At 32.2% G+C, this 24,902-nt stretch overlaps 3 protein-coding genes and 1 non-coding gene across 10 annotated transcripts; 3 read left to right on the top strand and 1 right to left on the bottom strand.

Moving 5' to 3' along the window:
* Positions 1-3,491: 3,491 nt before the first annotated feature.
* On the top strand, positions 3,492-12,935 carry LOC106775752 (helicase-like transcription factor CHR28). 7 transcript variants are annotated; one of them, XM_014662923.2, is made up of 13 exons: positions 3,639-4,131; positions 5,115-5,193; positions 5,486-5,779; positions 5,893-6,432; positions 6,523-7,040; positions 7,460-7,531; positions 8,197-8,274; positions 8,370-9,249; positions 9,535-9,665; positions 9,831-10,052; positions 10,501-11,112; positions 11,249-11,458; positions 12,478-12,935. In XM_014662923.2, exons 1-13 carry the CDS (start codon positions 4,000-4,002, stop codon positions 12,580-12,582), a joined length of 3,873 nt encoding a protein of 1,290 aa, XP_014518409.1. In that variant the 5' UTR covers positions 3,639-3,999; the 3' UTR covers positions 12,583-12,935. The 7 variants fall into 7 exon arrangements, with proteins under 7 accessions (XP_022642625.1, XP_022642623.1, XP_014518409.1 ...); XM_014662922.2 differs by having other exon boundaries at positions 5,893-7,040; XM_014662924.2 differs by having other exon boundaries at positions 3,998-4,131; positions 5,120-5,193; positions 5,893-7,040.
* A 933-nt stretch (positions 12,936-13,868) lies between these two features.
* Positions 13,869-13,940, top strand: TRNAQ-CUG. Its single transcript has one exon. It is a non-coding gene; the product is annotated as a tRNA-Gln (tRNA).
* Positions 13,941-17,780: 3,840 nt separating this feature from the next.
* On the top strand, positions 17,781-21,184 carry LOC106775085 (serine carboxypeptidase-like 31). Its single transcript, XM_014662124.1, has 10 exons — positions 17,781-18,104; positions 18,212-18,319; positions 18,546-18,641; positions 18,769-18,861; positions 18,945-19,027; positions 19,682-19,969; positions 20,277-20,407; positions 20,567-20,662; positions 20,745-20,850; positions 20,933-21,184. Exons 1-10 carry the CDS (start codon positions 17,816-17,818, stop codon positions 21,077-21,079), a joined length of 1,437 nt encoding a protein of 478 aa, XP_014517610.1. The 5' UTR covers positions 17,781-17,815; the 3' UTR covers positions 21,080-21,184.
* A 1,055-nt stretch (positions 21,185-22,239) lies between these two features.
* Positions 22,240-23,088, bottom strand: LOC106775250 (enoyl-CoA delta isomerase 2, peroxisomal). Its single transcript, XM_014662346.2, has one exon. It carries the CDS (start codon positions 23,081-23,083, stop codon positions 22,364-22,366), a length of 720 nt encoding a protein of 239 aa, XP_014517832.1. The 5' UTR covers positions 23,084-23,088; the 3' UTR covers positions 22,240-22,363.
* Between the last annotated feature and the right edge of the window lie 1,814 nt (positions 23,089-24,902).

Below are 24,902 nucleotides of genomic sequence, written 5' to 3'. Positions count from 1 at the left end.
TATGTTCATGATGAATTATTGTTATTCTTATTTTTACTAAGTAAAATTGTATTCTTTTGTAATATTGAAAGTAAAAAACACAAAATCAAGAATAATATATCCTTATGTAGAGGATATCAATAATTGTCGGTGAGTGTATTATCTATAACAATTAGTAAAGAAATGAATAATAGATGTGTTTACTTACTTAGAATTAAAAAAAAAAAAAAAGTGAAATATTAATCATTGTCGCGTTTGGTATACTTGCTGGGCAAATGCAATAGTGATTAGGCGAGAGTGTCCTAAAAACAATTCTTATTATTTTCCAAATTTCTACTAATCAAACAGGAAAGGAATTACATATAATTTAAAAAATATATCAAAATCCCAAATATTTTTAGGACAATACATAGAATGCATTATAGTAAACATTAAAAATAAATCATTATCACACTTATCATCTACTCAATCTTAAAAAATAAATAAAATTGTTCAATTAAATTTCTATTATTAGGATTTTATATTAATTAGGTGATTATGTGATATAGTTATTAAGTGATAATGTGATTATTATATTGTCCGATCTCTTTGTTTAGTTTTCACAAAATTTTATAATTTTATAATTTGATAATCCAACTTCAACCTATTTTTAACATTGTCCGTAATTTATTCTGAAAAATTCTCAAGCACCTTTCCATCCAAAAATAACCACAATAAAGAAGATTTTAGGAATGATACCGGCATTCGATGACATTCTGTCAACCACAAAAATAATGCAATCGTTTTTAACATTCAAAACCTTTAAAATGCTATAATATGCTCATTTTATTATTATTACATTTATTTGTCCATTATAATAAGGTGAAAGATATCATGACGTATATACATTTTTTTATGTTAATGTATGTTTATTTTTTTAAAAAAATTGATTATTACATTTGATATCTAATGAAACTATATCTGTATTATCATCTCATCCAATCAATTTATAATCAATTAAATCCAAATATTACATTAATGCACTATAATCAAATTTCTACTAATACTTAAACTAAAAGAAACTCAGTTCCTTCTAATGTCTTCAATGCTTCCATGAGAGATGAATCATTAAAAATTTACAATAAAACAATAGAGTTAAAACATATTATAATGAATAATTGGATAAGTATTTGCTTAGTATTTTAATACCTTGTTCATGATTAAGTAATGTACAAATAATGGTATGCATGTGTTTCATTACATAATACTTACACTCATAACTGTCCAATTAACGTCGACACTACAAATTAAATACAAAATTAAGACTCATTCAAACCAAAGACAGAAAATATCATATTATACTCTAGCTAGCTTTTGCACCACTAACTAAACCAAATTTCACAAAACCAACAACACAGCTAATTCTTCATAAAAATAGCAATCATAAAATACAACCGGTAGCCACCATTGCTAACCGATATAGCCACCATGCAAATTCAGTGAGAAGAATTGATGGAACACTTACTTCTAGATAATTAGTAGAATTGATGCTTTTGCAAAACAAGAATAACCCCTAAAGCCATTGAGTAGTGAGAAAGCAGCCTCAGCAAAACTCTCCAAGATTGCATAAATTCCCACATATGCTCGATTGTTCGACGATGAGAAAAGGAAAAGAAACAATTGTTATGCCTTTTCAGGTGCTATGAGTGTGTGACGTGAAATCCACTAAGTCACTAGGCTATCGTTTATAGAAGTTGATGATAGATAGTCCATGGTGGGATTCATCATAAATAGATACTACAATCACAACATACAAAAGGATGAACTAAAAGAAAGAAATCATATACATATACAAAAATATTATACAACTACCTAAATTAAATCCTCAGAACCATACATATCATAAGATATCTACACAACTTCACATTACATCGCAATGGTGTTTGCTTTGATAAAAAAAGTTTATCCCTACTACGTACACTTAATAATTGGTTTAACGAATTTCTTTTCAATAAATCTTGTTTAGTAAACACAGAATTTTAAGAATTTTAATTTTTATTATTAATATTGGTAGTATTGTTTATGACAATATTAATATTGATAAAACTATTTAATAATAAAATAATTTAAACAATGAACGTCATAATTTCTAAATATATGTAATAAATTATTTTATTATGATTTTGTATGTTATTTTATATAATGATCTCAGAATTTTAATAATAAATATTATTATGCATGGATGTTTCTTTTAATATCGAGGAGATGTCTAACAAATAAGAGAGATTTAATATACAAATTATATAATTTTTCTATTCAATTACACTTTTAATTACTAGATTAATGGTTAAGCCTAATAATATATAACTATATATAAAGAGGATATATACTCTTTTGTATACACATTAATTATTTATATTTTATTCTTGTTTATTGATTTTTAAAATATTAACAGCAATATGCAGTTTCATAAATTGGAAAACGCTTCTCTCTATCACATACACTTGATAATTGGTTTAACAATTTTATTCTTAATAAGTCAAAAGTTTTAATAATTTTATTTTTTATTTGTAATGTTATTTATGACAATATTAATATTGATAATATTATTTAATAATAAAGCAATTTAAATAACAAACGTCATAATTTTAAATATATTTGCTACCATAATAAACTATTTTATTATGACTTTTTATGCAGTTTTATTCAATAATTTCACTCTTTAAATAATAAATATTATACGTGGAGTAAAGTGAGATATTTGTCCCTTTTAATACCGAGAAAAATGTCTAAGAAATAATAAGAATTGAGATTTGATATACAAATTATATAATTTTATTATTCAATTATACAATTTCAATTACTAAATTAGTAGTTAAGTCTAATAATAATAACAATGTGTTTTCACTAAATTTTCAAAGTTTTTATGACGTTAAACAATAGACCAGTAAACTTCAAAAAGTTACAAAAAAAAAAAAACCAGACTTTTGGAACTCATTAATTCCCTTAAAAAACCATAACAAAATCATAATAAAATTCTATTAGTAAAATCTTTAAATATAGTTTGCATTTATTTGGTAAAATCAGAGGAAAGTTTTATAAAACAGAGATTTAACAGTGAGAAAATGCAAAATATTTCAAAAATATAAGAATATGATACAAATTTAATATTAGTAAAAATAATATATGTGACCATAATAATAAATAAAATAATAAAAGAAAATAGTTTGGAGAAGAAATATTTTACTGTCACACTTAGAAAAAAATATGTATAATGTATTTTATACGAAAAACTCATCGGAAGGTATATTTTAAAAATATTAATATATTTATTTTAATAAATATATGTATACAAATAAATATTAACTTTTATTTATAATAAATATTTAAAAATACTAATATATATGTATATAAAGATCACATACATCAGTAAGGTATCCTCTTTTATTTAAATTGAAAATTTGACCACAGGATTCAAATTTGCTTCAAATTTCTTTCAATCCTGTGTAATAAGGATGTTTTCAAATTTCTTCCAACTACTGGTACGAGTGTGTGGAAGCCGAAGGGCATAGGATTGTGTGAAAAAATGAATACGGCGTCGTACAAGAGACGTGACGTGTGAAGATTCTCCATGTCCGCGCGCACTGTAAGTTAAATAACAACCCAATCATAAGGCGAGCAGGCTTTCTTAACCTGCGCACCCCCTACCCTTTGCCACCCCAAACCATATTTAAACCTACGTCCACGATTCGCGAACGACTTTGTCATTTCTCTCTCTAACTTTCTCTCTCTCCTCCCACCATAGCACGACGTGACGAAGAAAAGTCGAATCACGAACCTTCTCAGAAACCTCCGTTGATTCTTCACGAACCCGCGCGTCACGCCTTTCTCTCTCTCTTTCTCTCCCTTTTAGAATGGGATTGAGATCATCCTCTCTCTTCGTTTCCGAAATTCGCCACCGGAGGTTTTGCTTTTGTGGCCGCGGCTTCTAAAAAAGCGAGTTAGGGTTTTGATGCGATCGATCTCGTTAGGTTATCGACGATGATGGCGGATGAGGGATTCGGCTACGCGTGCTTCTTGGACGGTGACGGTAACGCCGCCGATGACGACAAGTTTTGCATCGATCTGGAAACCGTTATGAGCGTTCTCGACGAGGACACCGATCCCTCCGAGGTACAGTTTTGTGCTTGAAACGAGAGTGTGAGCACGCCCCAACGATTTCTCCCAATTTTTGAATGCTGTGAGGGGGAAATTATTGTGAATTCCGATCGGACGGTGTGAAAAACTGGAATTCAAGTGTTCCACTTTACCAACTGTTTTATATTCATGCTTCAACGCCTTTTGTATAGTTTTCTTGTTTGATTATATAAGATGTGGAACTTCTTGCACTGTCAATTTTCGATGAATGCAGTATTTTTCTCCAATGTGGCTTAGGTTCCCTGTTGAGATTTGTAAAATTTCGTCTGTAGTGCGGCGTGTGAAGATTTCAGTAGCATTATTAGTTCAGGCCAAGGTGTGTGTATACTGAGCACGCAGCTTTGAAGTAGTGTTTTTAGGAGAACACAAATCCCGCTTTCTTTAAAGTAATCTTTAGTTAATCTGTGTAATTTTCTTCTGTATACTTATCTCTTTTAAAAGTTATGTTCATTGCAAAATGCGAATGACGTGTTGAATATCTCATTCCTAGAATGATCTTCGGTCGTTGCCAGTGATTTTTTCATTCAGAAGATCTCTGTCGGATCATGTATGTTTTGCAAATCTGTTTTTAGGCCGTTTATGAACAAAGAATATTGCCATGCTATTTTTCTGCGTGTTTCATTTTCAATTCTTTCTTGTTAGGTTGAAGGACAATGATATTTTATGACTAGTTTATGCTGTTTCACTTATTTGTTTTTAATTAAATTTACGTGATGCTTAATGAGTTTAGTCTTGATTATCATCCCAAAAGGAGGTGCTACTTAACAATTACAAGGATATCGAGAAGTCATAACTTCTGTTACTATATTTTCCTCTTGGTCTTTTCAATTAGCTATGTTTGAGAACATCATTAAAATGATTGCTTACATTCAAACCAAATCCTTTATGCCTCTTTTGAATACCTAGCATTCATATGTGATATTATCATCTATTCTAATCTTCTGGATATCATGCTGCAGAGTAGTCCCGAGGATTTTTCATTGAAAAATATATCACCTGGTGAATCTGGCATCCATGATAATTTTCTACTTCAAAATGGTATGTCGACTTGTGTGGCCTTTTTTAGTCATTTCCGCTTCTTATTGATCGTAATTAGTCGGTTGAACTTTAGAGGGACATTCTTTAACTCTGATATTGGATTTTATATGTAGTGTATTTGCTAACATTTTACATTTCACACTAGACTGTTTCCCTTGCCTACTCACTAGTGTCTCAAGTAGCCCCATTTCTTAGATTTGACTTTAGTGGTTTCAGTAACAGGTTTTTCTCAGTTCTGATAAGATGGGTTAGATTTTTAAACCAAGGGCTTAACCAGTTTGTGATTCTGCAGGGAATTCTGTGCTTGAATGTGAACATGAAAACCAGGGACCTTCACCACAGACTTTCTCTTCCCCAAATGCTCTTGCTGGCGGTTACATGGACCATGAAGGTGATGATTTTTACTTCACAGAAAGGACAGGAGTTTCCAATTGTGAGATGCCCGCTTACATAGGCACAAGGTTCCCTGATCCTGAGGTGAATTCAACCAATGTAGTTGTATGTGAAGATAGTTTGAAACGGAATATGTGGAAGTGTGGAAATGATAACCCAATCAAGCATGTAGGATATGGTGCAGACTCTGAACGTACGTATAATCTTCTCTAGGTTATGATTAGTCTAAGACATTGGCAACTTGTTAATTGTTATACTTAAATTTTTAATGCTTGGCCAGTGGCTGATTAAATTTTATGCATGCAGCTGCTTCACATGGCTCTATCATTGAGAATATTGATGTAAAATTTGATGATTATGAAACCTATACGCAAGAGATCACTGAACCTTATGGTAAACAGGAAAATGACTCATGTACATCGTTTGAAAGATCGTTTGTTGATGCCGATAGATCGTCTTATGTTGCAACTTCAACTGATTCCTCTATTTGTCAAGGTTCCAATGTTCCCAATGATTTTAGTAACTATTATCCTTCTTTTAATATTTACCAAGGTATGGATGATAGACCTGCTGTTGCCAACGCTTCTGATTGTTTGTTTAATGGTGCTTATTCTCACGTGTGGGAAAATGAAAATGTGACGCGGAACACGAAGGTTAATAAGATGGAGTTATTTACTGATACAAGTGGTGTAGTGCGCTCCATTCTCGGTGGGGGGATATCTTTTCAAGATAATCAATATACGTTCGAAGATAGTAAATATGCATCGTGTTTTCCTGGTAATGTTCTCTTTGAAGACAGTGCACCAGTACAACACTCAACTTGTGCTTCATATATTTCAAGTGCAGGTCAATCACTTAATGTCAAAACTGATAGAGATGGACTGATTATACCTTACCAAAATCCTGCTCACAGTGATGATGTTGAGTTCAATGTAGGTCAAGAGATGAAACAACAACCTGGAACTTTTCCTGCTGTTGGATCTCAGGGTAATGATTTGTTGAAGTGTGAGGATTGTGTTACATTCACAAGGACCGAGAAAGCCAAATATTATCAAGACGCTATTGGTGGAGCTGCCAATTACTTTCCAGGAATTATGGGAGATTTAAATTTAAAACCATTTGACAAATCTTTGTATAATCTCCAGACGTCAATTGCCAGTGGGAAGCTGTATAATTGTGTTATGACTGAAGGAGAGGGAAAATTAATTGAACATAAAAGTATTGATTCTCAGCTTTCAAAAGGAAGTACCGACAAATCCAATATTGAGGATGAATCTGATGTTTGCATTATTGAAGACATCAGTCACCCTGCACCTGTAAGTCGATCAGCAGAGATTGGGAATTCCCTCAACACATTACAATCTTCTAGAGGTGTTTATACTCAGTCTTCTATGGTGGGAGTTATGAGACCTAAGGCACGTGATGAGCAGTACATATTACGAGTTGCATTGCAGGTTGACACCTTATCCTCTGTAGCCCTTGGCAGTTTGGAGGGTATTCTTTGCACGTGCAGTTATGCACAGTAATTGACCCCCTTTCTGTCAGGCATGATTTCAAATCATATCATACATGTTTTCTGATAGTTATTGGAGGTATGTGAATTGATGGGATTTGGTGGAGATGGTAATGGATGTATAATTTAGAATGTTATATTTGGGAAATAATTGGTTATTTTATGGCATCTGTAAAGGATCTGCGACCTTTTCTCTTGGGTGTGGTTTGAAAGCTTTTGATCAGCGTGATATTGCCCCTGTACCATCCCTGGTTATTGCTATTTTCAAATTTTGCCATGGCTTGCATGACATATTATCATAATATCTTAATGTCCAGGTTTTCTCAAACTCAAGTAAACTAACTTTTGTTGATAACACAGGATCTTTCCCAACCAAAATCAGAGGTTAGTCCACCAGATGGACTGCTGGCAGTTCCTCTTTTACGACATCAGGTTATATTCCTGAATCTTTTATGTGTTGTGTCTCTCCTTTAAAAGTACTATTACGTAGGTGTTTTAAGTCTGTTGTTCCATCGTCTTCAAAACTAAAATGAATATCTGGATCTGTAATTTGCTAGTAAAAAACAAAAGAACATTATTTTTATGACTTATTTTTCAAATTTGCATCGGTGATAGAAACTGGGTAGTATTTATTTTACAAAAAATATGGTTAAATCCTAAAATTAGTGTATAGTATTCTTCATTTCCACACTCACAAAACAAGAGCAGAATATTAAAATATTGTAGTGCTTCAATATTTCTAAGATCTTCCATAAGGCCTTGATTCTTTATTGAATCGCTATAGCTTTCCTCTCCTTGCCTCCCCGGCAGGTTTTATGGGTATAATGCGGTTGAAAAGTTAATTACCCATTTTCAACTTTAGTTACTTCATCGGCCTTAGTAAACAAATAACTGTATGAGGCCTAATAATCAATTATATATTTTTTGTTGGTTAACTGTACAAAATCTCTTGGGTAGTTATTCGACGTTTTTGGTTATTCCGAGTCTTTATGATATTTTGCGTTTATTAGCTTCAACCCAATTTTTGTTTTGATGCCCTGATAACTCATTTACTCTGTCTGTTTGAGTCACCCAACTAAAATGGTTGTTTTTTGCAGAGAATTGCTTTATCATGGATGGTTCAGAAGGAAACTTCAAGTTTGTACTGTTCTGGAGGAATTCTTGCAGATGATCAGGTTAGTGCATTGCACTCGTAATCTAAGATGATAAATTGACTATCAATAAATTATATGAATTCCTTGCAAGAAATTTACACTTTATTCTCTTGTAGGGTCTTGGAAAAACAGTGTCGACCATTGCTTTAATATTAAAGGAAAGACCTGCATTGGTGAATAAATGCAACATTGCAAAGAAAAGTGAATTAGAAACTTTGAACCTGGATGCAGATGATGATCAGCTTCCTGAGACTGGCCTAGTGAATAATGAATCTAATATGGTTCAGGATCTGTCTTGTATAAATCCAAACAAAAAAATGAATTTGTCAGTGCATGTAAAAGGAAGGCCGTCTGCTGGAACCCTCGTTGTTTGTCCAACTAGTGTCTTGCGGCAATGGGATGAAGAGTTGCACAGTAAGGTAACTGGCAAAGCAAATCTTTCTGTCCTAGTGTACCATGGTAGCAATCGAACAAAAGATCCTTATGAGCTTGCCAAGCATGATGTTGTTCTGACGACTTATTCAATTGTCAGCATGGAGGTCCCTAAGCAGCCTCTAGTTGACAAAGATGATGAAGAAAAAGGAGCTTATGATGATCCTGCAGTATCAAGCAAGAAAAGGAAATGCCCTTCTAGTTCTAAAAGTAGCAAGAAGGGATTGGACTCTGCGATGCTTGACTCTGTTGCTCGTCCTCTTGCAAAAGTGGCTTGGTTTAGAGTTGTCCTGGATGAGGCCCAGAGTATCAAGAACCACAGAACTCAGGTTGCAAGGGCTTGTTGGGGTCTTAGGGCAAAGCGGAGATGGTGCTTATCAGGGACTCCCATCCAGAATGCAATTGATGATCTCTATAGCTACTTCAGATTTTTAAGATATGATCCTTATGCCGTGTACACATCATTCTGTTCCACAATTAAGATCCCAATCAGCAAAAGTCCATCGAAAGGATATAGAAAGCTACAAGCTGTCTTAAAAACAATCATGTTACGTCGCACAAAAGGTAAAATTGCATGCAAGAAATTGACATCATCACTTAAGGAGGTTGTTAGATATCTTTTGTCTTTTCTATTCTAGAGTACTATCCTTATTGTTTCCTATTATGTTTAATTTTCAATTTACTGTTTTGTTCTCCATCTGTGTGATAAAAATCAAGTTAGAAATAATTTGAGTCATATTTGTTGCACTGTCAGCAACTTTGTCATACACATTCATTGTATTAAATAATTGTCACTATCCCTCAAGTATAATTTGTATATAACCATGCTATGGTCATAATTTGCTGTAGGCACACTTCTTGATGGGGAACCTATCATTTCCTTGCCACCTAAATCTGTAGAGTTGAAAAAAGTGGAATTTTCACAGGAGGAACGTGATTTCTATTCTAGACTAGAGGCTGATTCCCGAGCACAGTTTCAGGTCGCCTTCTTATTCTCAGAGCAGTCTTGAAAGATTCAAAAAATGAAAACATGTTTTTTTTTTTTTTTAATTGTTGTGCTTTTATTCTATCCCAAATGAAGGGGGATGTTCCTGGTGGTATATTTTAATGGATTACCTTATTAAATTCCTCTTGTCATGTCATAGGAATATGCTGATGCTGGAACTGTGAAGCAAAATTATGTTAACATTTTATTGATGCTTTTGCGCCTTAGACAAGCATGCGATCATCCCCTGCTTGTCAAGCGTTACAATTCTAACTCTCTCTGGAAATCCTCAGTTGAGATGGCTAAGAAGCTTACTCAGGAAAAGCGATTATCTCTTTTAAATTGTTTGGAAGCTTGTTTGGCCCTCTGCGGTATCTGTAATGTATGTCTTGACTGTACCTTTTTATTTGTAAATGAATGTTACATGGATTAGTATGACTCTTATTCATATGAGAGAACACATTATTCTAGTAATTACTCAGAAATCAACGCTTAAAATGATCCCGTACTTCTGTTTATTCCAATTTTTTATTTTCTATATATTATGTTGATGTAGATGGGGAGGGGAGTTGTGATCGAGAAAAATATGACAGTGGACAGTAAGAGAGACTTGCTTTCACTACTTGTTGCATTTAATGATGGTAGAAAGAATGATTGAAATTTATTTTCTTAAACTCTCTTGCTTGATCGGAGTTGAGATATACACGGCTTGAACTGTATTTTTTTAGAAACCCAATTTTACCATATCACGACTGACCATGCTTTTAGTAAATTATGTTATTTGCCATTATGACTTGGCTCCAATATCTCCTTTCTTGGTTTCTATGCAGGATCCTCCTGAAGATGCTGTTGTTTCAGTTTGTGGTCATGTTTTTTGTAACCAGTGCATTTGCGAACATCTTACTAGTGATGACAATCAGTGCCCTACTACAAACTGCAAAATTCGATTAAGCATGTCTTCAGTGTTCTCCAAAGTCACATTGAATAGTTCTTTTTCTGATCAGGCTTGTGATAATTTGCCTGGTTACTCTGGTTGTGAAGTGGATGAATCGGAGTTTTATTCTGAGAGTCAGCCATATAATTCTTCAAAAATTAGGGCTGCACTTGAGGTGTTGCAGTCTTTGTCTAGACCACAATGCTGTGCTCCCCAAAGCAATTCTGTGCATAGCATGCCGGAGGATACTACTGGTGGCCTCGGCAGCTCATCTTGTGACCAAATGAAATCCTCAAATGAATGTCCTGAGAACCAAAATGTGTTAGAGAGAAGCTCTGATGATTCAGTTGGTGGTGAGAAAGCTATAGTGTTTTCTCAGTGGACTAGGATGCTAGATTTACTTGAAGCATGTCTTAAGAATTCTTCAATCCAGTATAGAAGACTTGATGGAACAATGTCTGTCTCGGCAAGGGATAAAGCTGTTAAAGATTTTAACACTCTCCCTGAGGTCTGTAATATAGTCAAGCCCACCTAGTGGAGAAATGGCTTTGATTACTTTATTTAATATTATTTGTGAGATGTATTATTTGACTATTTCTCTGACTTCAATGTAATGTTCAGTGTGATGTATCTGTCCTTTTCAGGTTTCAGTCATGATTATGTCTTTGAAGGCTGCTAGTCTTGGTCTGAATATGGTTGCTGCCTGCCATGTTCTTATGCTTGATCTTTGGTGGAATCCTACAACTGAAGATCAGGCTATAGACAGAGCGCATCGTATTGGACAGACCCGTCCTGTCACAGTCTTACGGTTAACTGTTAGAGATACAGTTGAAGACCGTATTTTAGCTCTGCAGGTATTTTCTTTTGGCTGCCCTGTAAACATGCGCTTTTGTAAAAGGGGAAATTTTGCCATGTTGGTCTGGTTGGTTTATGAACTTAAAAACAATCTTTTTGAGGGAGAATTTAATAAAAAGAAATTCTTGGAATTACTTTGGAATGCTACTGAACTCTCGATGGACAATTGCACACATATCACAATACTTTATTAATAATTAAGTTGATAAGTGCGTTGGTGATTTCTTTTCTTTAAACTACTTGAAATATTTCTGTTTAGCCCTTTTCTGATTCCCTTTGATTTTGGGTTGTGTTTGCTGAATATTCATTGTACACTAGTATGCATGTCTGTGTATAACAAATTCTTTTTATATGGGAACTTTTAATGTGACAATTTTTTATATAGCACACAATTTAGTGTTAATATACAATTATTAAAGTATACGAGAAACATACTCAAAGCAATAATTTTACTTGCTGCATTATATTATGGTTATAAAGGCTAGATTAGTTATGCAGTTGATGCTATTGATGGATGCATTTATATATACGTTGTATGTTCTGGTCCGGAATTTGCCATTTTTTCTAATGAATTTTTTTCAAGTTTATATATATATATATATATATATATATATTAAAAAGTTACAGTATTTTTGAACAAAATATAGTTTGTTTACAGATAATCAATATGTATTACTTTAAAAAGCATGTGCATCACTAGTATTTACATTTTAATAACGTACTTCAAGATACTTCCATTATCTTTTGGAAGATGATATACAATCATCCCTTTTTTACTTAACATTCAGACAACAGTAATAAAATTACACCTTATTTTAAAGTTTAAAATGATTTAGAATGAATCAATATTATTATTATTTATTTATGAAGTGTTAGAAAGGTGTTGAAAAATTGGAAGATGTACATTGAAAGTTTTCCTCATCTTTTTGTTCTATTGTGATGTTAGAAATATTTATACATGTTGTATCACGGTTGCTCATGCTAGAAAACCTTTGCTTTCTTCTATATACACTTGCAGCATAAAAAGCGAAAAATGGTTGCGTCTGCCTTTGGAGAGGATGGAACTGGTGGTCGTCAAAGTCGCCTTACAGTGGATGATCTAAAATACTTGTTCATGATGTGATTAGACATATATACATACAGATATAATTTTAATTTTTTGGGCTGGTGATTTGTTTTTCTAGGAGCAGGCGTCAGTGGGTTGGTTTTTGGTGGCAGCAGAAGAAACAGGGTGCTGAAATTTTTCTAACATGGCCTCTGTTGACACTTTACAAGAAAAAATTATATGAATTGTCTTTATAGTTGGAGAGATGATTCAATTGTTTACCTTGAAATTTTGGTTTAGTCGTAACATTTGTATAGGTTGTTGAGAGTTAGTAGCATAGACAGAAACGTAGAAATTGTTGTGCTCTTTGTAAATAGTATAGATAGATAGTTAACATCTTTTTTCTTTTAAATTAGTCTTTCTTGCTCTAATTCGTGCTTTTTTTTCAAATTATTTTGAGGTTATATTATGCACATATCCTTTATCCTTTTGCATTTTATATATCTGTTTACTCTTTTATCTTCTGAAAATAATTTATTTAGCTCTTCACCCGCCCAACCTAATTCTCCTTCTGCCTGTAATAGCTAAACCCTTTCCCTCTCCCCAACCAGTATCTTACTGAATCCCTTTTCCCACAAAATAACCTTAACAGCAAAAATAAAAGGGAGAAATCCTTTCCTATAAACAACTTTTCCCTGTTTTTAGTTTGGCAAGAACAAGAAAATAGGGGTACTTTCTACAGAGGAGGGACGTTAAGAGCGACATTTTAGGTTGTATTGTTTAAAACAAATTTTGATTATGGTTTTTGGAGAAGAAAATATAGAACTTCAATCATTAATAAATATCAGCAAAGGTAACATACATGACAAGTTTTTACACTTAGTAACACTACAAAAAAGTCGCAAAAAATGTAAAAAAAAAATACAATTATTTAACTCAACGGAGAAAAACTAAAGACAAAAAATCGCGGCTAAATCCAATAGGACTCCCTAAGATTTCAACTAATACATCCTTCACTCTGTCCTGAAATATAAAAGCAATGACAGCTTTCCACGCGAAGTATCCATTGGATACAACACAAGTTTCATTGTAATCCTAGTTATGTAATTTTGTTTTCTAGCTTTATTATTCAATGTCAGTTGTGTATGCTTATGTATTTTAAGGAACTAGAATGCAAACATTTGTAAAGAGGACTTTAGTCATAAGTTTGGGAATGATATACATGATATAATGTGTACTCTATTCGATGTTTTGGCACATCACAGTATAAAAATTAGTTTTTAATTTGCATACGAAATTGTTAAAGTGGTATTAGAAAGGTAAACATCTATTTTAATTTAATATTCCAAATGTATAACATCAATGGTCCCATGGTCTAGTGGTTAGGACATTGGACTCTGAATCCAGTAACCCGAGTTCAAATCTCGGTGGGACCTAAAATTTTTTGACATAACAAATAACGTTGGATATTATTTATACGATGGCAGTATGAAGAGGAGAAATTTGAGGGAAAAAAGAAGAAGGTCGGAAGCAACCTCCAAGAACAAATCTTTTTAAATACTCATATAAATATTATATTAAATGTCATTTATCACATAAATTTTTTTATCATTAAATAATAAGAATTATATTTGTATATTTTTAAAATTTATGAATTAAATTGTATTAAAATTTAAAACCATAAAAAAATTCATTTTCACAAAAACATATTCAACTCTTATATAAATTGATTTAAGTTTAAATAAGTTAAGTCAAAGTGAGTTTGGTTTAATACAATTAAACTAAAATTTAAGCGAGTTATAATATGAGTACTCTAGCCTAATTTTTATTTATTATTTATAACTATTACTTTTCTACTTATTCGAGGGTTTTCCTTATTTTTTTAATACAACTTTTATAATTTAAATAAAAAATATCCAATCCGTTATTTTTTTTACTTTCTTTTCGGAGTTTTACTTCCCAATTCAATATATATATATATATATATATATATATATATATATATATATATATATATATATATATATATATATATTACTTTCCATTTGTTTTTTGTTGCGTATACTATGACTTTATTCGAATATAACAGAAAAAAAAAAGGGTAAACTTGACTGCAAAATCAATAATGTAAAAGAAAATGTTATTGGGAATGGGTGAGGGAGAAGGCTTATCTGATTTCCCAGAAAGTGGTCAACGTAGATCCTGGTGAACAGTTTGTCCCACGTACGTCTTAGATTGCTCCTATGTCTTTGCTTGTATCAGACAACAAATAAAAGAGACATTAATACTATTTTATTTCTAAATGTGTTATCTTATATAGTGCTTTTAAGTATCAACAAGACTTTTAGTTTTTACATTTTTCTTTTTTTTTCTCATAACAGTTAATGAAACAGGGAAAATGTGAGATCATAGAAGGATAATGTAACGCAAAGACATAGAGAGAAAAAATACAAAATATGCTCATTTATATAGTTTAATTCATGTTTTTCCGATGGATGTGGTGTAATGTGACTTTCCTTAATTTGTTCATCATGGATCCTTTAATCTGCATGGTGATTAAGAGATTTGACCATATGAATTGACTCCATTTGAAAGTGCGGCTTATCTACCATTAATGCATGTTCAAAATTCAAAGTGACGAAATCAACATTTATGTTCAGTGTCTGGTTGCCGCATCAATACGTGTCTTCTCATGATTCCGCACCCAACAAGTGGAATTAATTATGCACATTAATTATTACAATTTTTTCTACTGAATATATAAAATAAATAATATTATTGATATTAAACTTAGTGTTAAAGGATGAAGTTGATTAGTTGTTTCATTCCTCTGAGCACTTAGGGTTCGCCACAAAACTCAACCTTTCTATTTTGTGATGATCAGATTCTTGAAAATAGGTACCTTTTCATTACATATTTTAAAGAATATATACCAAAACGCAATTTCAATCAACAACAATATGGTCGTTGGTCAATATGTTGAAAGATATATACTGTTTCAACTATGCCTTTGTATGCTCTTTTTGATATGACACCGAATAAAGACTACGCAACACTTTCCTTTTTTCACACTATCCATATATATACACTTCTTCTTATCACTTCTAAAATTGTTTTCTTTAACCAACACAATATTACACACTAAATATTTCTTTAAATAATATTAAGTGCCGGAATCCTTAAAATAATGAAAGTAAATGTCGTGGATATAAAAAACGCAAGGTATCTTTATATCTCTGATGTACTTTGATTGAAATGTTTAATGGATTTAGAGCATATTAATCGATTCTTATACAATGAACATTGGATGAGTGTCATAATTGTAATCGATAAATTCTCCTTCGCTCAGCTGAATAACATAGAATTTTTCAGAAATTATTTGATGGGATTGACGATTGCAGAATAAATATACAGAATAAAACTAAGGAACAAAACATGGCTGCATCCCCATCATGATGATGTACTATCGTATAAAAATACTAAACATTTAATTAATCACTTAACTATACTTTGTCCCTTTTTCCAAAACGTTATTAGTTTATTGTAATAAGTTTTATTTCATCCATTTTTCTGCACATCTTGCCTTGTTTGCGATTAAATGAATATACTCACCAAAATAAAAATATATTGACTAATAAAAATCCTGCTTTTATTTAAGCTATATTATTTGTAGAGTTTGACCTTACATTAATCATAGATGAATATATGAATAAATCCATTTTATAAACCTTATACACCGAAGTGTGCTTTCTATAAAAAATATAAACTAAACCTCACGTAACAATAAACTTAATTAAATGTATTAACTAACATTTAATCTTAATATCAGCTTCCTTTTTTAACTATTATTATTATCATCTCTATCAAACTTTCTTTTAACTTTAAAAAATATATATACCACATTAAAATATGATAACAAGTATAATATATTAAATATTATATATGTCTTTTTTCATCGTAAAGCCTTCTAACAATATCATTCCATTAACACCAAGTATGACAAATTTGTTGCTTTTTAATCATAATTAATTTTAAAAGCATGAAGAAAAACAAATTATCACGTAATAAAATAATTTTTTTTTTAAATTCAAGTATACATTTCTATTATTTCTTCATTTCTTAAAATTTACAAAAGTATAACACATGTTTTGTATAGAATATTATACATATATTTTTTGTTGGCTTTTATATGCTTTATAGTTCTATTGCGTATTACAATTAATAAATAAATTGTTCAATATTAGTTGGCAGTGTAAGATTATTTTTTATTATTGGGTAGTAAAAAAACTGACAAACATAAAAAAAAATACTTAATTTCTACATTAAACGGTTCGCGATTATTTTTCCAAATAAAATGTGAAATATAGATAAGAAATTTCTTAATATTTGATATTTTTTATTTTTCATCCATAATTTCAATAAATGTTGACTATTATTTTAATAATCTTAAAAATACATATTACCTTAAAAAGTATCATTTACAAATGGATTATTTATAGTAGACTATAATAAAACAGTTTTAACAATTTTGTTTTTTATTAACAATGTAGAGGTAATAGTTTATGATTAGTCTCTTTTAAATATTTTTTTAAAATAAATTTAAATAGATCAAGAAAATAGTGATATGTGTGTTGCTGTAAAAGAATTGTTTAAAAAAGTTGTTAAAATATCATAGTGGTAAAACAGTTTAACATTTTCATATAGTTTAAATATTCAATTGTAGTTTTCATATTCAAATTAATTTAAAGCAATGCTAATTATTGGCGAAGTGCTCGTCTGGTTTGTTTGTTTTGTTCTTAATGTAGATCTATTTGTCTGAGAAGACGAAGAAAAAGCGAGCCATATTAATTAATTTGACTTACCTGTGTATCGAATATTTTAGGCCAAAACTAGAACAATCAATCATATCACACAGTTTATCCTGCTCCCAAACCTTTTTTTCACTTGAACTGGAGCAATTATTTATCAAAATCCGAAGAACAATTGTAAGTAAAGTATTTATTATATTCATGTTGCTTCATGATTGCTGAATAGGAAGCATGCACACAGATTAACACAAATGGAGGATCCACTGAATGTTGTTGCATGCATGAATGCTCTAGAAGCTCATCATCTCACACAGTAAACAAGAAGAAGAGGAGGAGGATAAAGATACTGCCAGGTTGGACTTTCTCGTTGATCATATCTATCTGCTTTTCTAAAGTCTCTACTCATACCACACTCACTATAAATAGGTATGTAATATTTCTCTTTCTCTACCAATCTATAGAATACAATCTTGTTCTTGTGATTTTCCCATTATATCCATCATATGGACAATATCATCTACACTTTAGTTTTTATACTTATTCTATCTTTGAAGGCTAGTACTGTTTGTTCTAGAGAGAGACAATGGGGTGGTGTGGGGAGAATGAGGTCTGGGGAGACTAATCTTATGGCTGATCTGGTAACAGACTTGCCTGGCCAACCTCCTGTAGATTTTCAGCACTACGCTGGATACGTCACAGTCAATGAAACAAGTGGAAGAGCACTCTTTTACTGGTTCTACGAGGCCATGACCAAACCTCAAGAAAAACCTTTGGTTCTGTGGCTTAATGGAGGTAAGTTTACGACCTAAACATGTTCCTTTTGAGGTTGTTTTTTATATGTACATTAATTATCTGACAACACGACAAGGTGGTTTATTTTATTAAAAAAAAAATTGCAGGTCCTGGGTGTTCGTCTGTTGGATATGGAGCAACACAGGAAATTGGACCATTTTTAGTGGACACAGATGGCAAAAGCCTTATGTTTAATAACTTCACATGGAACAAAGGTATGAACGCGCCATGACCACAGATATATATCGTAACAACATATAATATTATTAATCTTTGGCAGATTCCACCTTAGTTTCTACTTTCTATGTTAATATATAATATTAGTATAAATATATATGTTGAAGCACAAGCACACACTAGTGCTCCATTATCTGTCCCTACATATCATTGTTGTTAATTGATGCTTAGAATTTTTGACATGAGTGAAATATGAAAACGCAGAGGCCAACATGTTATTCCTGGAATCTCCTGTTGGGGTTGGCTTTTCCTATTCAAATACAACCAGCGAATATGCACAATTGGGAGATGACTTCACAGGTATTAAGTTGCAACTGTTGCTAATTTTATTTTAGTGAAAGTTGCATTTTCTATCGTTCCTAATTAGCTAGCTTATAATTGATTATATAAAGTTCTCTGATAGATTTATCTGTGCTCTTCGAAACAGCTAATGATGCTTACACTTTTCTGCACAATTGGTTCCTCAAATTTCCATTATATAGAACAAGGACATTTTACATAGCTGGAGAAAGCTATGCAGGTATTGAAGTTAATGAACAAATCAATGAGCTCAATAAGAAGAAGTCACTTTTAGTCTTATAAAGTCACCATGAAACATTGCAGGAAAGTATGTACCGGAGCTGGCTGAACTCATCCAAGACAGAAACAAGGACCCTTCCCTTCACATTGATCTCAAGGGAATTTTGGTAGTTTTCCACAATTTTAATAACTAATACCTACTAAAAAGTTGGTTTGCTTCATATTTTGACAAATAATTTAGAAGAATCTTGGTGGAAAGATTTCATTTCGAGAGGGATATAAACTGAGATTATTAAAAACACTGATTTGTGTGTTTGAGAAAGTTGCATTAGTTAAAGAACAAAACTTCATGCAGAGTTAATCATAAATAGTTTTGATATTAATTAAAATTGAAACTTCGAATTATTTATAAATTGTATATCGTGCAGGTTATCAAATTAAAACTTTAATTTTGGTTGATATAATATATACAGGAGAAAGATGAGTTAAAAAGAGACTCTTTTATGTTTCGTTTGTTTAAAATAAACGATGATCAATGAAAGAATTGAAAATTTTGCTTCTTTTCAAGAATTTGGGTGAACTGCAGTAAATAAAAACGAAAGTATAAAGAAAAACTGCTTTATTACCAAGAATATTTCCATTATATCTATATGCTTTAGTTTCTCGATATGATATGTTGAAATGAATAGATCTACTACGCAAGTCACATCTATGTGAGCATCTTCGCAAAGACAATGGTCATCGTAATGAGTTTCATTACTCAGATGCTAGACAAACACAGTAGATGGAAAAATAGCATTAAGTCATAATCTTTTTCGCAGTTGGGCAACCCTGAAACATCTGATGCTGAGGATTGGTCAGGTATGGTTGATTATGCTTGGAGCCATGCAGTGATATCTGATGAAACATACAAAACAATCAAAGCAAGCTGTGACTTCAATAGCAGTGACCCTTGGAGCAACAAAGATTGTAGTCAAGGGGTGGATGAAGTTCTCAAACAGTACAATGAAATTGATATCTACAGCCTCTACACCTCCACATGCTTCGCCAGTACAGCACGTTCAAACGATCGATCCATGCAAATGGTCATGCTTCGCTCATCTAAAATGGTTAGTTATGATCAAACAAAACATCATCGGACTACACTCTATACAAACATATATACAGTGGAATTGAGAGACTTTACTTTTAACAAAAGTTGCCTTATGTTACTTGTATGACCATTTCATTACCAAAATGCATTCAAACGAATATCTGTTATAAAGATAAAGAAAGAAAATATTAGAATTTTATATTATAAAAATGAATAAGTTCAATCAAGCGAGAAAAATTGAATTATGAGTCAAATGTGAGGTTTAACGGTGTATATAAGGTATATACTGTACTGACACACATGTGGGTTTGGTTAATTGACAGATGCCACGAATCATGGGTGGTTATGACCCATGTTTGGATGACTATGCTAAAACATTTTACAATAAACCAGATGTTCAGAAGGCTCTGCATGCCAGTGATGGGCAAAATCTCAGGAATTGGAGCATTTGCAAGTACTTTCATGTTCACTTTCTTTTGGCCTTGTTAGAAGTATTTGACCAAATATAAGTTTGAACAACTTAATTTATTATGATGTGAGAAGTAATATAGAATGTTTTGCAGTCTTTTCTCTAAATTAATTAACAGCTATTTTAATGGTCAATCCATATCAGTGACAGCATATTCAAGCGCTGGAAACAATCACAGACTTCTGTTATCCCAATCTACAAGAAGCTGATTTCAGCTGGACTTAAGATTTGGATATACAGGTAATTGAAACTATTCTATTTCAACCTTGTAATTCAAACAAAGGTCCTCTGCTGCCATGTTTTCTCATTGTTGACTGTTCAGTGGAGACACTGATGGAAGGGTGCCAGTGCTGTCCACAAGATACAGCTTAAGTATTCTAGATTTGCCTATCACTAAGAAATGGAGACCTTGGTACCATCAAAAGGAGGTAAGAGATCATGAATTAAAGGCACACTGCTTCCTTTTTCTTATTTAACAATTATCTATATACTGTCTTTGAGTTGGAACAGGTAAGTGGGTGGTATCAGGAATACGAGGGGCTAACATTTGCGACATTTCGAGGAGCTGGCCATGCAGTGCCATGTTTCAAACCAAGCAACTCACTCGCATTCTTCTCCTCCTTTCTTAGTGCACAATCACCACCCTCTACTAAATAATGATCAATGGTGTGAAATCCCAGAGAAGATTTTGCTTTCATCGATCAAAATGTCAAACAACATAATATATAATTAACGAATAAAAGAGCGTTACTGGTTTCTACTGACCGGAATATTTTCTTTTCCTTTTCCTTTTTCAATCTTCTAGTCAAAGAAACTGAGCTGTTATATAAGTAAAAAGAAGAGACCCGAAAATTTATTGTTATTGACAAATATATTCAGTATTTCTTCCATAAAATGGTCATTCACACAACACTTGAAAGAGCCGAAAAGATGCGTAGAGGTATATTATGCAGAAATTGGACATGTAATTAGGGTAGTGAAAGGGTCATTTTTTCTTGAGTGCATGTTTGTTTCGGATTAGTTGATAGTAGAATTGATTCCAACCTCCGACATGGCATGGACAACGATCATAATAATCATTCATTAAATTATTAAGGTGCGTGAGAATATGGAGGATGAGTGATTTGATGGAAACGCAATCCAGTTAAGTGAAACGCGGATAAGCGAAGCAACTCTTCTCTGTGGAGATGGAGACATCGTATTTTTCCATCACATCCCATCAAACATCCTTGTTTTTTTATTTATTTTTAAAAAAAATCCTTTAAAAACACTTGTGATGGGTGTTTCTTCCTGCATCCCATCAAATTTCTTTCACCACTCTGTCACTGTTTCTGGAAATTTTGATCAGAAGAAAAGCAAAATCCCAATTGATGGGTTGCAGGAAAAAATTAGATGGAGTGCAGAAAGAAACAATCACTTGTGATTTGCTTCAACCTGCACTATCTTTCTATGTGGGCCTATAACAGGAGAAAACGGGTTTGTTAATTTATTCATGACAATTATAGAAATAATAATTAATAGATCAAAAGTTTAAGACTATTTCATCCTATAGCTTTCATCTTATATTTTCAATTTCTAAAAAAATCTTACACTTTTTCTCATTAAATTTTAAAATATGATGTATGCTTTTTTGAATTGTAAAAGAAAGTTTTAGAATTTAAAAAAAAATGAAAATGCATGATAAAATAATTGGAGATGCATAATGAAACTGCCGAAGTTTAACTTCAAGATTAAAATTGGATAAGATGTTAATAATATTAAAATGTTTATAAAACATAGATAGATATTGAAGAGAGAAAAAGAAAAATGAATGTAGATGATAGAGAAAGAGGATAAGAAGGCCTTATTGAATAGAATAAAAGATGGGATCCTTCTGATAAGATGAAAGCAGAAATAAAAAAGGTGGAAGAGAATTGGAGAAAGAGTGGTGAGAATGAGATTTCAGATCTTGGATACGATCGCTTTCTGAGTCAAACCCAGAGCGTTGCACGCAACAGGATACAAACTCTTTCTTATCTCTGCGTAAACTTCACCCACCCATTTCCTTCCAGCTAACTGCTCCCCCAGGCGTATCGCAGCCTCCACCGTGCTCTCCTCGCTATCGTGCGCCGAATCCACGATCCCCATCTTCACTGCCTCAGCCCCCGTCATCTTTGCGCCGCCCAGTAACAAGTCACGCAGCACCGCCCCCGACTTCATCTTCGACCTCATCACGGCGGTGAAGTAGTCCGGCAGCGGCAGCCCGAGGTCCACCTCCGGCATATAGAGCACACCGCGGTCGCCGCGCATCAGAACGTAGTCGTGGCTAAACGCGAGCATGAACCCGGCTGCGGAGGCGTGGCCGTTGACGGCGGCGATGGTTGGCATGGGAAGGGAGATGAGCGCGGCGACGATGGGCCTGAAGGATTCAACGAGTGACTGGAGGCGACCGAAGGCCGCGGAGGGAGATGATGCGGCGCGGGCCCAGGCGAGATCGAAGCCGTTGGAGAAGAATTTGCCTTGGGCGGTGGTGAGGAGGACGGAACCGGGGGTGGCGTGAGAGGCGAGACGAGAAAGGGCGGAGGCCAGAGAATCGATTAGGGTTGGATTGAGACGGTGCTGGGGGTCATCTCCGGCCAGCGTGAGGACCCACACATTTCCACGCTTCTCGAGGCTACACATTTTTTTTGCCAGACTACCCACTACATCAGTGGCATTTAAATCATATCGAACGTTAACTTGATATTAAAATAATTAATTTTTTTTTTCTATTTGATAAAAATAATTTACAAGTGATCTTATGGTTATATGATAAACGAGTATGTAATAAAAAAAATAATCCAAAACAGAACAGGTACATTATTTTAGTTTATAATCGTCTGTGTTTATGAGTAGATTAGAGAAGAGAGGTGTGCATTTAAAACAACGTTATTATCTTATTTTGTAATTTCCATCGTACAAGAATTGGAGAGTGAGAAAGTCTTTTGATTTAGAATTCAATCTATTACTCTGGTCGTAAGATTGAGACAATTACCATCCTTTGTTATGGTTTAAAAGTTTGTATTCATATATATGTCAACTCCATACCTAAACAATATTAAATCATGTCGAGTTAGATAAAACTAACAATTATAAAATAAATAAGTTTTTATTCTTTAAACATATTTGTTTTATTTTTTTTAACTCAAAATAAATAACAATTATAAATTATTTTATATACTAGTGAATTTTAGAGATAAATGGAAGTTCTATATTTAAAAAGATGGGAGAATCTATACAACATATTAAAATCAACTTCAGAAAATTATTTTATTTCTCGAAAGAGTTGCCGATTAAACATAATATAGTTTGCAAATTTTGATGACTGTTCTGTGTTTCAATTCAAAGGCAGGCAATTAATTATGTACATTTAAAAGTGAATATATTTTTTTTAAATTTCTTGTAAAGTAAAAGAACTACTCATAAATATACTTTAACACAAACTAAACAATTAACTTGAAATCTAAAACTTAAGTTTGAGATGCACATATAAAGACTGAAAAATGCTTAAAGAAGAAAAATATTGATAACCAAATCAGCAATTATGAATAAGATGGGAAGGACTTTACAATTTTGAATAGTTGAAAAAATAAAAAAACTAATAAATAGAAATATGAATAAAAGTTATTCGTAAGTATTTCTCATTTGAAATTAAGGTCTATAGTTATTTATTCACTCTCTAAACAATTTTCAAACTCTTATTTACAAACATTATTTAACAATTATTTTTTTTACAGCATTATGTTTACAACTTCTATTTCAATCTTTAACTTTCAAGTAATAATTGTTTTCTTTCATTTTTCATGATCTCGTTAAGTTCACAGCTTTATTCATCTTCTTTTCGAATTTTATGATTTTTATAACATTTTCGAAGTTTTTTTCTTTTTTTTTTCAAAATCTTTTATTTTCGTATCTCTGATGTTTTATCATTCACTTCAGTATTTGCTAATGTTATTATTTTCTTATAATAAGATATAAGTTGCAATAAAAGATAGCGTATTCTAATAAATTAATAAATATATTTTGATAAAACTAAGTGTTCACACAAATACTATGATAAGTAAAAAAGAAACACGGTACACAGTCTCAATTTTTCCGATTAGTGAACAAAAATTTGCAAACTTGGAAATCAACAGTATAAACCCACATTATTGGGCTTATCCGACAGGAAAATGAATTTGGAAATCCGAGTCTCAAATTTGTAACCTTTTATTGGCACGCCCATATTACTATTCATCCCACTTTAATTTTTGTTTTTCTTTTGACGAAATTACTCTTTACTGAAATGAGTTTCCATTAATCATGATGCAGTTTTATTTAATCTAGTTTTAAAACCTTTGCATATATGTTTGTTTATATGTTTATTTAAAGAAATTTAGAGATTGAGAAAATAAATAATAAATATTTTTAAGTCTATAATTTAATTATGAATAATTCAATTATGAATACAATCATCATAAAA

Source organism: Vigna radiata, chromosome 10 (genome assembly GCF_000741045.1).
Source record: "Vigna radiata var. radiata cultivar VC1973A chromosome 10, Vradiata_ver6, whole genome shotgun sequence".
Lineage (NCBI taxonomy): Eukaryota > Viridiplantae > Streptophyta > Magnoliopsida > Fabales > Fabaceae > Vigna > Vigna radiata.
The sequence above is the reverse complement of the archived record's forward strand: the minus strand, read 5'-3'. Positions and strand labels throughout refer to the sequence as shown.